This window comes from Pungitius pungitius, chromosome 15 (assembly GCF_949316345.1).
Source record: "Pungitius pungitius chromosome 15, fPunPun2.1, whole genome shotgun sequence".
NCBI lineage: Eukaryota > Metazoa > Chordata > Actinopteri > Perciformes > Gasterosteidae > Pungitius > Pungitius pungitius.
Window position 1 is genome coordinate 18054619 of NC_084914.1, and position 16342 is coordinate 18070960.

A 16342-nucleotide genomic window follows, 5' to 3' on the forward strand; every position below is an offset into this window, starting at 1 on the left:
AAAAAATGACGCGTAAGATGCAGGGGTAATAAGAGAGAAGTCAGACGTGTAGTAAACCCCACCAGGTAGTCATCACTCCTTCATCTCCAACTGCATCAACTCATCCATCTACCCCCCGGTCCCCGTCCAGCCACGCTGTCAACCCCAATAACACCTGGGGTTGACAGCGCCCCCCTGCCAGGACCAGACAGGGAGCCTGACAACAGTTCTTGGAGTCTGAAGTAACAACCAGTTGGCTGCAAAACACAAACGGCTAAAGATCAAAACAAAGGCTCTGGCTGCTCGACTTTAAAAAACAGACGAGATGCCCTTTTGGGTGACGGATGCAGGGCCGGCGTACGGAGTTGGAAAAAATGATGCGTAAGATGCAGGGGTAATAAGAGAGAAGTCAGACGCGTAGTAGACCCCACCAGGTAGTCATCACTCCTTCATCTCCAACTGCATCAGCTCATCCATCTACCCCCCGGTCCCCGTCCAGCCACGCTTCAACCCCAATAACACCTGGGGTTGACAGAGCCCCCCTGCCAGGTCCAGGCAGGGAGCCGCCTCCTCATTCATTGCTAAATGTCATGCAAAGGGAAAACTTTTATTCCCTGTGCTCTGGTAAGTGTTTTTCCTTTTCTAATATCATAGAAGATAATATAGGGCTAATGTCATATAACATAATATAGGACTAATATACAACATAATATAGGGCTAATATCATATAGCATAATATAACATAATAACAAGTTTCCCCTTTGCATGATATTTATCAATGAATGAGAATGAACTTGGCTTCAATTCGGCCGTGGGTTTTTCCCCTCCTTTAAGGTTTCCCACATTAAAAAAAAAAAGTCTCCCCCGTGAATCGCCACCTTAACGCGGTGGAGGAGTTTGCGTGGCTCAGTGATCCTGTGATCCGGTGTCTCTGTGGCCCGAGGACAACAACAGGTCTCAGGAGAGTCCTGACTAAGAGCGATTCAAAAAAACATTCAAAATATCTGTATTTCCCAAAAAAACACAATCCAACACACAGAAAAGAAGGGTTCTTAAATGGCAGTGGGTTCTACGAAGAACTTCTTAAGAACCATTTCATCTATTGGATGGTTCTACGCAGGGTTCGAAATGACTTAGGACTCTTGGGGGGTCCCCTAAAATGTAACTATAATAATACTGAAGAATACCTTGCTACACTATATACTGCAGGCAAAATGATATTGACATATTTTGAAGGTGGGATAATGGTCTTTTTTTCTGTTTTTCATGGTTTGGGCTGGTCCCAGTATTGTAGTGGTGTCTGGAGGAGCGGATTGGCTATAATCAAACAGGTAACCCTGTAATTCTGGAGCAACAAAGTTACAGCACGTTATGTAAATCCCTGACATGACAAAGTGGAAAACAGGTCATTCTTTCCTTGAGCAAGGAAGTTAACTAAGTTACCTAAATCCACCAGGTGTACTCAATATGGCAGCACCATGCACCTTCAAAGGGTTTGATCAAATACAAATGGCATTTCTCATCCCTTATGTTAATAGGATTTGTAAAACAACTAGCCGCTGGATTGAATAATAATGATGTCTATAAAGACTGTACCTACATTAGATGGTTTACTTTGTTTTAAAGTAGTCAATCTACTGTATAACCTGAACTAAAATCTTTAGGGACACGTTTAAAAAAAAGTAAGATATTCTAACATGACCGAAAGCCATTAATATGACAATAATCCAATAGTAACCACATTATTAGAAATCAACATGTGACCAGGTGACCAGGCACATATTTTATTTATTTGTTAACAACTTCATCAGGTTAGTGACCAATTGACCAATACATCTATAATTTCACCCAACAACAGCCATGGTATAACAAAGGCACAATTTACCCTTGACACAGAAAAAAAAAAGGAGGAACACAACATTTTCCGGGTGCTAACACAAAAATGTTTTTATATATAGTATATATATTATAGTTAGTAAAAAAAAGAAACGATACTCAGCTCAAAATTAAATGAATTAATAATAATGTAATAACAATGACATATAACTAAAACAATGGGAAAAGGGTACTTTTACAACAACTTCGAATGCAGCACAAAGCTGGCAAGGCGAATTTCACGTGAACGCAACATCGGTGTTTTTCAGACAACGGCAGCTACAGACTGTGAAACACAGACACACTTTTACACCGTTTAGCTGTCAGTATTTTAACCAACAAAACATACATGCCCATTGGAATTTAAAATCATCACATTGAACATGAAGTATTCGCAAGAGGATGCGACAACGCTGAACAAATTAATACTGCAATTTGAGTCAGAATTACAATGAAATCATTGACATGTTTATTTGGATAAATTGTAAATTCTGATCTTGTAATGGTTAAATTGGTTAAATTCTAAATGTCTCATAAATCCAAACATTACTCCCATCAAGTAGATAAACACATATGTCATGTTTCCACCACATCTGAACTCCTCCCAGTTATCTGCAAAAATGGAACAACACAAATGAGATAAAGCTCATGTGGCAGATGAATCTAATCGTAAAACCCAACTTCATAACATCAGTTTAGATTAAATATGTCTCTCCCTTCAGAAGACCGGGCTGATGGGCACACCCCTCTTGGGTATGTAGGGTTTCGCCATGGTAACCATCTTGATGCAGTCAATGATTGGACAGACGCTGAGGCACAGAGTGCAGCCCGTGCAGCTGTCGGTCACCCTGGGCAGGTGGGTCTCTGGGTCAAACGTTATGGCCTGTGAGAGAGCAAAGGAGTCGCTTTAAGAGGCAGTTAGGTCTTCAAAACAATAGTGGCAGACGCTGACATACCTGGTATCCAGAGTCGTTGCAGGTCATGTAACATTTTCCACAGTTGATACACATCTCCTCATCTATGACAGCCTGGACCTGAGGACAGGGGAGGGTCATGAGTAGTGGCGGCTGGCCAATAGAGGGCCAGGGGGCGTGGCCCACCGTTCAGCGCCTCTCCTTGAGCCACACAAATAATGTGTGTACGTATATATACATATAGCAGGGGCCCTAATAGGTGGGCTGCAGTCAGGATCCAGAACCAGTGAGCGGTGCATCCGGGCCCTGGACCTCTAACATTGTGATTCAAACAAACCAGTTAGGAGCCCAGTATGATCAGAACACCCTAACACACACAGTGCTGTCATCACAGAGGAATGAAGCTGAATCGAGATAAACAGATAAAGTCCCGACACAAGGATGTCTTTTATTATTTATTATTAAGATGAGATTATTATTTGGTAGTATACAGGGCCTTTTTGGGGGGAACATCAAATTGACTGTTCATAAACCAGGTAAATACAGTAAGTTCAAAATATTTCCGCTATGTATTTTTACAGTTTTTTTAATCCAGTCCTTGATGATTGAATTTATTGTTAGAGTATGTGTTATCTATATTTAAACCATTATAGTTCACAATATAAATAGTTGAGCTATTATTAGATTTAACTTTCTTTATTGTATTAGACAGTTGTTGACCTCAAAGAAATGTTGATACAACTTCAATAGACTGTATTTAAAATAAAATCATAGCGCAAGTTAGACGTTATAGTATTGTTACAGAACTTTGCATGATGGACATTTTCTGTAAATTATATACTTTTGTATGTATGAAATAACACGCTGGACAAAGGTACCTGCTCCATGTTGTTGAGCTCCTGGTACGCTCCGATGTGGCGCAGCGCTCTGGCTATCACGTCCTACACGCACAACACACACACACAGTACCCACAGCCATTCAAAGTGCATGTCATCGCCCAAAGCACAATAAAACAAGTAGAGGGAGTGTCTTACCTTGACCGCGGGGACAGTTTTTTTTGCCTCGTTGACGCGGCCGATGCCGACGTCCTTCACGTCTGTTTCTACGTTTCGGAGCTTTTTCTTGTACTCTGCGATGGCGTCTGTCCTCTGCTGGAGGTACGGCCCAAAGCTCGGGAGGCTCTACACATGCAAACACACAAGGAGTAATTCAGCAGGATGGTTGACGTAGTAAAACTGCAGCAGTATTATTGGTAGAAAGTGGTGGTACCTTTCCCACCAGGTCCACCAGTCTGGGAACTGGTTTCCCCTTCTGGTGTCTCTCTGTCGGAGGAGACTGGCCGTCCCAGTCCTTCAGCTCCAGGCTCTTTAGGTACAACAAGGCCTTCAGACCTGAACACAAATATACACACAGATGGCATCATCATGCAGTCTATGGGAGGAGTGATCTTCACTTAAATATACTAAAAATACCATTCCGTTGAGCTGAAAAAGGCAGAGGGTGACCATGAGTCATTGATTTAGATTTCAAAGAATGCATGCGTTTTACTGTTCAAATCTGCAGCTTAAACAGCGCCAGTCCAAAACATCATCACAGCACATTTGTATCCTATTAGACGTGTGTGGGTAATGCCTCGTGTTATGGCTGACGCCGGCTCGAATCGCACACATCACCTTGTTTCAAGGTCCAATATGCTCAATCTGCTTCATGTCTTTTCACTAAGTAGAACATACACTTATTTATTTGTTCATTGACTGTATGAGTTATGAGGAGGTGGTACATTCCAAGCATTAATTGCACGAAAACCAACTGGACGTATGAACAGAGAAACAATGACATACCCACACAGTAATCCTCGATCACTGTGAAGTCCTGGTTCTGTACTGCACTGCACACCTGTAATCACACACAGCAAGTCAATAAAGTAGCATTTCATTTAGCTTCGTGTGACTGCATTTTTTTCAATTCAGTGTGGAGTTGTTTTTGTTGTTTTTAACATGTTTCACAATATGTTATTAAGAACATATTGCATGAGGGAATTAGTTAGTAACACTTGTCACCTGTAACACTGACGCCCCGGCGTGGAGGAACTGTAGGCCGCTCTCTGCCGAGTCGATGCCTCCGGTGGCCAGGACTGGGAAGCCAGGAATTGCTCTGGCGATGGCGGACACTGCTCTGAGAGCAATGGGTCTGATGGCATTACCTGCAAACATTGTTGATTATATGGAGAGCTACTTCAGTGAGAACACCGTGTGTCTTTAACTCTCTCATGAAGGATACTGCTGTTGTATCTACAAATCTCACACGTAAAAGTGCAATGAGACAACCTTTGCTTTTAGCTCACTTGAATACTTCAGGGCACTGAAAAATGACACCTGCTTGTGGTAGGTTGCCTTGGTTACAGTTGGTTATAAGCATAGACTGAATACAAGAAGTCAACATAGTTGTTGTTACGTCACCCATCGGTTTGTTTTGTTGCAACCAAAGAACAGAGTTCATCATATTTGGAATGCGCAGGAGTGAAGTAGAGAAAGCGAAGCGTCTCCGGTAGTGGCAGCAACCTGTCACTCAGTGGAGCATACCCTGCTTTATGGTCTAATTGACTAAAAAGACCAGGTACTAAATGAACTTTACGCCCTGTTGTAGTAGACTTGAAACCAGCGATTAATGTTTACTGAGGGAATAAATCAAGAGAGAAGTAGAGTCACGAAATGAAATGGTAAAGGGAACACTGCTCCAGAGCTGTCGCCCCCTGGTGGTCAGTGGAGAGAGATGTTAAGACACTCTGCAGAAGAGGAGGTCACCACCTTGTTACGAGGCAGAAGGCCCTACATGCAGGGTTCGAAATGACTACCCCTAAAATGTAACTATAAAAAATACTGAAGACTACCTTGCTACACTATTATATTGACATATTTTGAAGGTGGGATAATGGTCTGTCTGATGTTTTTCATGTTAACGGCCGTTAAGACACCTGTACCGTATTAGCACCGGGTCTCGGACCCACCCCCCCCAACCCCCCAAAAGAACAACTTTTCGGTCTACACATTTTCCCATTCAAAACTCACAGACTTGAATTAAGTCCTCGCTATCTTTCGTAATCACTGACTGGACAATTATGTTGGCATGCTAGCTTTGAATAACACGTCTAGCTAACTGCTACATGTCAGCTGTTAGCTGGCAGTTTGGCTTCATACACGTACAGCAAGAAACGTTGACAAACGCACTCTTCTAATCATTACGTTACACTGGGTATCTGAGTTAGTTAATGCAACTTTTGATATAGGAACACCAACTCCAAATATTTTACCATAATAAGCAATTATTATGGAGATATAAACATAATCGAAGCACTTACAGGATTTTCATGAGGGATTTCACTCTTTGTGAGGCTTCGTTCAACAGTAACCTACGTGTCTGCGTCATAGAGCACAACAACAGTCTGTGGGACCCCCCAAAATCTAAAAATAAATTCTTATAGGGGGTCCGGGACCCCCCCCAGACTCCCCTCATTTCGAACCCTGCCTACATGTATTGTATTGACTAGTGTGTAAGGTGAGGGCCTGTTCGTGTGTATGTCTTTAATCAGTAAGACCAGCTTGCGTGCCATAAAGAGAGAAAATGGTTCCTCAATGTCTTCTGTGGTTTTGAAAGCTAGTGAGGAAATAATCGAGGTGATCCGTTTTCTAAAATCGTTATTAGTGAGTGACAAAAAAGACTATCACACAGTGGACACTATGGCACCTGCTGCTTTTAATCGGGCTTTTTTTCAGGGCTATTAGTTGCGACATACATTGTCTTCAGATAACTTTGAATAACAGCTGTATTGCTAGCAGTGAAAGTGCACGTTTCCTCACCAGAGACCCCTCCATACGTGGTGCGTTTGCCCGTCCCAACACTCGGCCAGGGGGAGCCGTCGGCCTTCAGCCCCATCATACCCGACACTGTGTTGGTAGCTGTTACTCCATCTGCTCCACCTGTGATACAGTGCAAAAATCTCTCTCTCAACTGCTTTCAAAGAAAGAAAACAAAGCTGCTGGAATGGCCCAGCCAATCACTGGACTTAAATCCCATTGAAAATCGATGGAAAGAACTGAAGACCAAGATTCATGGAAGAGGCCCACTGAACCTTCAAGATCTGAAGACTGTTTGTGTGGAAGAATGGGCCAAAACCACAGAGCAATGCATGTGACTAGTTTCTCCAGACAGGAGACGTCTTGAAGCTGTCATTACCATCAAAGGCTTTTGTACAAAGTATTGAATAAATATCAAATATTAAGTGTGTTCAATACCTTTTCCCTGTGTCACTTCACATTATTACACACAACTTAATTTCTGAACTTCTTTGTTTTGGTTTCGTTGTATGTATGTATTACTTGGGTTGTTACCAACATCTGGTGATAATTTCAGGTCAATAGCTCCTTTGGAAACATATTTACTGAGGAAAATGGTGACGTGTTCAATACTTATTTCACCCGCTGCATGTACGTGTATATATATATATGTATATAAAAGCCTGTCTACCTTCATGAGCCGCCTTGGCAATGTCGACGATGTTGGTAACGTTTGGTGTCAGTTTGGCAAAGAAGGGAATGGAAGTGGCTGCACGCACCCATCGACAGATGTTACGCACCAACACCGGATCCTAGTCACACAGACACAACCATGCTAAGAATGCACACACCATTCACAATATCCAATTCTAAATAGATGGACTGCACATCGGTCTAGTGTGTGTGTGTGTGTGTGTGTACCTGTCCACAGGCCAGTCCCATGCCTCTCTCTCCCATCCCGTGAGGACAAGACAGGTTCAGCTCCAAGGCATCAGCCCCTGATTCCTAAACACACACACACATCTCAGACCACACAATGATGACCCGATAGAGCCTGTGAGCGGCCTCACCTTTTCCTCACCTGTGCCATCGTGGCTAGTTCTGTCCAATCGTCCTTGTTGTAACTGCACATGATACTGGAGATCACCACCTGACAGGGACATGGTTGGTTTTGAAATGTCCGTTCCTCCATCAGATGCTGGTGATATTTCTGACTGACAATGAGCGGTGGAAGATTATCTTGCTGAATCATTTTGTTCATTTTAAGACAGAGTGTTAGTAACCTTCCCCAGGGACATTTAACATATTTTTGTGGAAACTCATCTCATCCTGGCAGCAATAAATTGTTCCAAAGAAATCTGTGTCAGAAAGAGGACGTTGATGAGCTTGTCCACCCGTGTCCTTCAGCACCAACGCATTGAGTCCCAGCGAGGGAAACCTACGTTGTGAGGGAAGTCCTTCTTCAGCTCCGTGACCGACTGACACCAGTAGGCTGCCGTCTTCTCGCTGATGAGCTCGATGTTGAGGAAGGAGCCCTGGCCTGGGCCGTAGATGTGACCCGAGGTGGTGCCGCGCACAATGCGAGGAGACACGTTGGTCACCAGATCCTGCAAACACAGATCGACAGACAGGGGCAGTGGTGTCTGTGCTCACGTGTGCGTGCGTGCGTCGCTGTGCCCGCGTTGCTGCACCTTATTCAGTCCAAACGTCTTGGTCAGAGCAAAGCCCCATCCCTGCTCGAAGGCTCTGCGGATCATGGCGGTGCTGGTGGTGGGAGGAGCAGACGCCAGGCCAAACGGGTTGGGAAACTTTATTCCACACACCTCAACGCTGATGTCCACCTGATCTATAGCGCTGTAAAACAGGGGCAGCTTTGGCACTGGGTCCACTGTCTGTCCATGCAGAGACTGCAGGAGGAAGGGAGACATATGCTACTGTGTAACTTCAGCAACAAACTCTCGGGGGGGGAGGGGCTTCAGGCGGAGAGCATGTATTTACCTGCATGTATCTGTGAATGTGCCACGAAGCCTGTTTACCATCGTTCACCGACTCCACCGTGGTGTTCGCCAAGCCGGCGATGTCTCCTCCTGCAAACACCCAGCGCTCACTGGTCTGCATGGTGTCCGTGTTCACCTCTGGAGTGCCCCAGCGGTTCATCTTCACAGGAGCCATGGCCTCACTCACTGCACACACACACACACACACACACACACACACACACACACACGTGTGTGTGAAATCACTGCAGTTTACTCTGTACTCAGAAAAGCTCAAAGCTGTCGTTCAATACGAACAAATCAGCTGGTCCGTCTGAGTGGTCAGACACCTTGGGGCTCGTTGAGCATGGAACCGAAGGCACTGATGAGGTAATCAGCCTTCAGCCTGACGACTTGCTCCTCATCCTCCAGCCAATCCCCTTCTTCGGTCTGCTCGGTGCGACATAGCTGTAACCCGGCAACCCGCCCGTTCTTCATGATGACCTCACGAGGAGATAGGAAGGGCAGGAACTCACACTTCTCCTCTTTAGCCAACTCCATCTGTCAGGAAAGAAGAGACGTGGGTGCCTACGTTCGCAGGTGCGTCCATTGATGCCTCGTGCGTACCTCTTCGGGAACAGCCCTGATGTTATTAAAACCCTTCCGGAAGCAGACGTAGACCCTCTTGGCCCCGCAGCGGAGAGCCGAGGTGGCGCAGTCGAACGCGGTGTCGCCGGCCCCCAAAACTACCACGATGCCTCTTAACTCTGGCAGAGAGGAGCGGCACTGACACATCCCTGGACAAGGGGACACGGCCACATGAGACTGTCACTGGCAGGTGTTTTATGTCCTATATGTGTTACATTAGCTACAATATCTGTTAATAAAATGTGTGTTGTATATTTCCTATACGTGGTTGATGCACACTGTGTCCATGCTTAGTGTGCATCAAGTGTGCTTAGTCTTAGTCATTAGTGTCCTTAGTCTGCTGTTCTACATAAAACAATAGAGGAAGGACACTTTTGGAAACCGTCACTTCCTTCAAGGCCTGTTTGAGGTTTAGGACACTTCAGGCTAGAAATAGGTTAAGGTTAGAGCAAGGGGCTAGGGAGTACATAATATATTATACATATACATACTGTATATAGTACACATTAAGGGAGGGATGTGTCTCTGTTCACCACAATACCTGTCTTGCTGGCAGAGGCCACCATGGGCAGGAAGTCTTTGGAGGTGAAGAAGCCTTGATCCATAGTTAGACCCTGGAAGATTTGAGCTCTGTTGGCCTGAGGGAGACCTGCAGGAACACAGATCGCACACACACACACACACACACACACACACACACACACACACACACACACACACACACACACACATACTGTATTTACATTTACAACAATGTTTTTATCCAACGTTTATGTTTTATAGCAACTCACATTAAGTGCATTCAACCAGAGGGTACAGAGCCAGAACAACAGCATCCAGAAAGTACATTTCTTCATGAAAGCCAAAGTGAGTGGTACTAAAGCTCTAGTCCAGGTCCAGGTGTGTTTTAGTTTGTGTCGGAAGCTGAATAGGCTTGTACTGCATGTGTGCCCCTGGTATAAATAGATGAAATGCATGTCAAAGAAGATGCACTCACCAATCCCAATGAACACAGCCTTAAATCCTTCCTCTTTCAGGGACGTCAAAGTCATCCCATCAACACCGAGCCCCTTTTCACACACTACCTGGCACACACAATCACACACAAGCACTTTTCAGAACACAGTGGCGAGATTGGAATGATCATCGTTTTTGGTTTAATGGGCGTTTTCTATACAACATGGGACTGACCATATATTTATAAGTTTTGGCATCATATCTCAGAGCACACTGTCAGTTAAATGATTCAAAATCTACTTAACAACCAATATATTATCACATCACAATGATTGCTGTATGTTGTGCAGTATTTAGACTAAATGTGTGTCTCTGAGCCCTACCTTCACTCCCAAGTCCTTCATCAGTTCTATTTCAAACTGGACCACGTCGAAGGGAAGCCGGAACTGAGGGATTTCCGACGTGCTGCATGGAGGTAAACACATCGTCTCTTTCTCCTCCTCAGAAGAGTCTGCCTCGCTTCCCCGGTGTGATATTTCAATCAGGCTCGTGTCCACTCACACAGAGGCTTTAACCAACACTCCCTTATTACCACCAACCAATTAAAGGAATGTCTAAACATGTAGTGTGCAAGTAACTAAATAAGCACATAGCGCTGCCACACTATAATAAATATATATGTTAAAATGAAAGTGTCTAAAATCCAATTATATATGTCTCTGATATCATAATGTGCATCCATCTTTGGTATGAAGCAGACTTATATACCCAAGGCCACAATGATACATTACCTCAGCCCTCCAATGTACTTCTGTTTCTCAAATATTGTAATATTGTCATATCCGAGACGGGCCAGGAAGGAGGCACAGCTGATTGACGCTGGGCCACAACCAATCAGAGCGATAGGAGCGTGGTAAGACTCTGGCATCTCGTCGGCTGGTGGGAGCTCCGGATTCCTAATTTGAGGGATGCCCATCTTGCTAAACACCTGAAAAGAAGATAACACAGCCCGATATTTAAAATACCAATTATTAGTCTATTTCCACCAGCGGGCTGACTTCAAGTGAACGATGCTTCATTTTAAAACCATCACAGTCTGAAAAGGGTTGGGCAAAGTACTCTGAAGCCTTATTACGGCCGTTAGGTGGTGACCTCTAAAGGCCGGCAGCAAAGAAAACACACCAACGCACAAAATAAACTCACAAAACCAATTGAACTTGTATCCTTCCCAAAACTGAAGTTAACATCAGTTAGGTGACAATTGTCATATAACATTCGTTTTTGCTCAAACCCCTCAAAAAAACAAAAACAAATTTGCATTATCTGCATTATCCAAGTATGGGCAGTGTGGATCTCTTGGACGGGCCATTGCTGAATTAAGATTTCATTTATTCAGGATGGAGACAGGTGAGCCGATGGGGACTAGAATTCACTCTGATATCTACCGATAGAAATGTTATATATGATACATAACATCACGTTTTATTTTTAAGTTCAGCTGTGTGCCGTAATCCAACGGTAGCTTGTCTGCCCACATCCCACCCTGGTTATTAGAAGTCTCTCACTTTAAAAGGTTGACTAAGATCTTACTGAGCTAGTGACGGTTTCATAGAGAAACCCTCACGTCAGCACAGGAACAACTCCCCCCAAACATCTACAGATGTGCAGAATAGAGACTGAGGTTGCTTTGCTGCTTTAGTTTAGTGTGATTACAAACTAACTTTACATTTAGTTGTTTTTTATGGAGCAGGAGGAGGCATCAAGTTGATATTTTAGTCCTGGTCATATGGAGAGAAACCTACAGCTAAGGATGCCATACCTCGGTAGCAAACTGCTGAAGCCCTCCGATGTTGATGGGTCCCTCTTCGGACGCGTACAAGTTGCAGCCCCCCACGCACAGCTCTGACGTGGGACACACCATTCCACAGGTCAGACCCAGCGGGTTGTCAGACAGGATGGCCCGGGCTGACCCGTAGTAGTTCTGGTGCACACACAGAAAAGGCCGCACGGTGACGGAGGAATTGCTGCCTGGGATTGGTCCGTCATTGTTGCTTCTTTCTTGTGACGGTTTGTGTGTATTTATTTTGGATTACCTTATTCGAGATGCTGGTGATAAATGACTTTATGTCAATGTTCGTGGGGCAGCTCTTCTGACAGGGGGCATCCGCACACTTGAGACACCTGAACACAGGTGGGAACAGTTTTGCAAAGGTTTGAATTGTTGTTTTTTTTAATACTTGTCAATAATGCAAAGACAGCAACACCAACAAATCACCTAAAATATCAACTGTCAAAAAGTTGAAATCTCATGGGCTTAAAAAGGATCAACGCTTGATGAATATTACAGTAATGATAGTTAATGTGTTTTCCAAGATATTTGAATTAAAGAATTACAAATACAGGGATATTTCTTCCTATTCCTGAATGTAACATGAGGTATGGACGATGTCTGCTGAGGACCAGGCTCATCCTGGTGCAGAACCGGGCTTGTTCTCACCTCAGAGCTTCTCGTAGGGCGCCGCGCTCGCTCAGCGTCGTGTGCTTGATATCATCAAAGTTGTTCTCCAGCTTCACACGAGACTGAAGAGAATAAAAGGAAAACGATTTAAAGGAAACATGAGAAGAAGAATGCAGAGGTGGGCAGATGTGGACTGAAGCAGGTGTTTGTGTTTATTTGTTTGCATCTTACATCACACTGCTTCTCAGGGTTTCTCTTCCAGTGTTTCTTCTCCTTCTTCTTGCTCGCTGTGGACATGACCTCTGCACAAGTCTTGACCCTGGGATTGAGAGCCAGGAGGCTCTGTACCAAAGGAAGTGACAACGATCATTAAGGAGTCCGTCCCATCAGTGTGTCACATCGATGTCATGAGCTTTTTGCTAAGCTTCTGGTTGTTAGGTTGAACACTATGCGGGTTAGAAGTGGATCATGATCTATATTTCATACGTCCTGGTCCAGAAACTTTTCTAAATGTTTGTCATAATGTTTTATTTGTATTGCATCTCTTTTATAACGTTTTTTAATTTTAGATTGTAAATTGAACCTTTTTCTACCTGTTACTCATAAACCACTGTCCACCACCACTGTCTCTCTTCATGCAACACACACACACACACACACACACACACGCACACGCAGCGCTTACATAAGCACTGAAACTACAGAAAGTTCTCAGAAGTTGCTTGTTTGGATGGTACAGGTCACAATGATAAGATGCACTGATAAAGTGTTCATACATTATGTTCCTCACTGACTTCTTGTTACAGGAAACACGTCCAATTAAGAAATCCAGACCCAAACCTCGGGGAGTGAAATATGATGACAGCATGTTCTAAAACCCTGACGGACCTCAGCAGCTTGTTACTATCAATTTCTACCCTGGTTTCTATACACTTTAGATCTATTTAGACAGCTGCTTCATGTTATGGCAGTTAGGACGTTTTTATAGTTTTCCCAACCAATGTCAGTTTCTAAAAACATAAAGTTGGAACTATTGCCTCATCTATACACGTGCACGCCCACCTGACTGCACCTCACCGGCGTACTGCTGGTACAACAGAGCACATGGCTTGTTGCATAAAACCCACGAGGCCAGAGTACGGCTACATGGAATGATTTATCACCTTTCTTTACCTGCACTGCTGTGCCACGCAGTAGAAGAATTGTTAAACCTCCTGAACCACAAAGATAGAGAGAAGCTGTATGAATCAACGGAGCTTCTGCCTTTAGTGCTGGATAATCACCTGTGAGCTTTATAGCATCAAAGACCACCACAGTGTGCTGTGTGCAGTTTAATGCAATTATGTAAGTGGACGTTTCAGGTGAGGCACTTACCTACTCTGCTGTAACCAGAGTCACGTGTGCATTAGAAGGGGCAGTGCATGTATTACTGCAACTTGGTCACGACAAAAAGTATTTTTAGGAAATTATAAATGATATATAATAATTATATATATATACATTGATACACTGAAGATTGAATAAGATGTCCTTATTATGTTAAACTGTTGGAATAGGAGTTAAATATTTAACTGCAAAGTAATAATGAGTGTTTGATACTTTCTTTGCATTGAATCATACTGGAATGTTCTCTGAAACCGGCTGTACTAAAAAAAGATCCACCAGTTGCACTGACTGTCATGTAAGATACATAAGTAAAATTATCTTGACACGTTATGGATAATCTGCAGAGTGGTGTAAGTGTGACATGTACAGGAGTAAGTAACATACCTCAATGTCTTGAAGGTCTTTACTCAACATGACGGCTCTCTTGTGGTCTGGCGACTAGAAGCTCTCTGAAGATCTGGTGGAGGTTGTGGTGGCTTTCTGCATCAGAGGATCAGTGTCACTGGGGGGACGTGTGGGTGCTGAGCGTCCTTATCAGGCCCTCCTCCCAACAAGTTGACCCGTTACAGCCCTGGGATGTTGTCCTCTCGCCAGCTAATGCGTTGATAAGGTAGACTGACGGACAAAGCTGATAGGACATCGCTCCCTGGGGGGGGGGGTCGAACTTCAGCACAGCTGCAGGCTTTGGGACGGGTCAAACAATAACCACAGTGCTGTCAGGTCCAAACTCCGCACTCACACGCACTCTGTATTTTTACTTCCTTTATTTCTTCCTGCGTGTCTCTCCTTTTCCCGTCGTTGCTGAAGGGCCCGGCCTGAAACCCACTTCAGTCTCTGCAGCCAACAGCACGGGGTTCTGGCCAAAGGAGATGCTCTTATGTTGTTATATGTTTTGCTGGCCACACAGCTTTCCACTTCCTGTCGTTCCTTAGTTTCCTTCCCTTTTCCCCACACTTGAATTCAGTCAGTCATCCACCTCCACACAGCAAACACATTCATTAACCTGTACGCACAGACTCTCTCTGTTATTCTGGCAGGTACGAGCTATTTCAACTTTAACTTACGATGTTACAGAATATGTCCACACTAGTAGCTGAATGTCACCACACACCATGTTCTCCTGCAGCTTAATGCTGCTTCCTCCTGCTTCATAAAACTCAAAAATGCTAAGTTAGTTCTTAATCACACAAAAGCAAATTGAAAGTATTTATTCTCAACATTTGCAATGTTGCGGAGAGAAAAGTAGAAAGTGATATTTTAGGTCCATAACTCGTCTCCTTGAGCTCACTTTGATCCATTTCTGTTCATAAAATTAAGTATAAAGTATCTCTAATTTATAACTAACAGCAGTTTGTTCTCACGTCTTGTGTATCTAAAACACAATATCAGTTACAAACTTAATAATTCATTTTATTTTGTATAGCCCAAAATCGAGGGGTCTGTACACATGCGACATCCTCTGTCCCGAAACCCACATCGGCACAGGAAATACTCCCCAAAGAATAATAACGAAATCGATCTTCTATCGGTAGATATTCGAATGAATTCTAGTACTTGTACTTAAAAGTCAAATCTTGCTGAATGTGAGTTGGTGATTGGCAGGTGTCACCGTGTGTGGTCGTTCCTGCCATCAGTGCATTAATGGATGTCAATGGGTGAGTGATGAAAAAAATAAAACAGCCAATTTACTGCGACCATTGGTGATTATTTGCATCAAATAAATCATTCAAATAATTACCAAATAAGTGTTACGGATAAAAATAAGTAGGTTTAAGTAGTTTTAATTGTATATTATGCTTGACATTAGTTTTCTATTTTGTACCTCGCCAAATAACACATTTTACAAGACTACATTTGAACACATAACATTACGTTAATGTATTCATAGACTATATATAATATCTATTGATGCCCTTCTTCTCATGGCATATTTCTAGTGGTGGCGTTAACGATCAGTAATGAAACTTTAAATATGTAATCAATGTAAAGGGGGATCCAAATGATCAACGGTCTACAACCTGAATTCAGACTTTATATTTACCTGAGCTTTTCCTACATCTACATGTGACAGGAGAAATGTGGGACGTATTCTGTCATTTGCTACTGATTGTAATGATCAAATTATTCAGAATAAGAATTTGGTGGGTATAAAAGTTGAGGTTAGAGCATTGTGTCTGATAACTAGCACATCACGGTTGTAATCTGAAACATCTCCACTGTGAAGGCCGCTCTGTGCTCCTGCATTGGGGGGGGGTCAGGGTAACCGTCAACAACAACAAGCTTTTCAAGGGTTGTTCAGTTATTCTTGAAGTCCC

The 16342-nt window shown here is 43.5% G+C and overlaps 1 protein-coding gene across 1 annotated transcript; it reads right to left on the reverse strand.

The window, feature by feature from the left end:
- Positions 1 to 1752: 1752 nt before the first annotated feature.
- Positions 1753 to 16272, reverse strand: dpydb (dihydropyrimidine dehydrogenase b). The gene is made up of 27 exons (XM_037458458.2): positions 15092 to 16272; positions 14767 to 15003; positions 14412 to 14673; positions 12873 to 12983; positions 12681 to 12763; positions 12277 to 12364; positions 12003 to 12164; positions 10975 to 11171; positions 10567 to 10648; positions 10224 to 10311; positions 9768 to 9875; positions 9206 to 9375; positions 8929 to 9139; positions 8601 to 8785; positions 8294 to 8509; positions 8045 to 8209; positions 7684 to 7752; positions 7524 to 7607; positions 7294 to 7414; positions 6627 to 6746; positions 4830 to 4972; positions 4611 to 4665; positions 4039 to 4160; positions 3804 to 3950; positions 3647 to 3709; positions 2811 to 2888; positions 1753 to 2737 (listed from the first exon to the last, which is right to left on the reverse strand). The coding sequence occupies exons 3-27, from the start codon at positions 14439 to 14441 to the stop codon at positions 2573 to 2575; spliced, it is 3063 nt and encodes a 1020-aa protein (XP_037314355.2). The 5' UTR covers positions 14442 to 14673; positions 14767 to 15003; positions 15092 to 16272; the 3' UTR covers positions 1753 to 2572.
- Positions 16273 to 16342: the final 70 nt, after the last annotated feature.

Bases quoted from the DNA above. Each gene is read 5' to 3' on its own strand.
- dpydb (XM_037458458.2), bottom strand. From the start codon at position 14,441: ATGTTGAGTAAAGACCTTCAAGACATTGAG. The intron at 7,753-8,044 runs GTAGGTTTCCCT...TGTCCCTGTCAG, and splicing joins AGAAGGACTTCCCTCACAAC to GTGGTGATCTCCAGTATCAT. The intron at 6,747-7,293 runs GTAGACAGGCTT...ACTGTATCACAG, and splicing joins TGCCAAGGCGGCTCATGAAG to GTGGAGCAGATGGAGTAACA.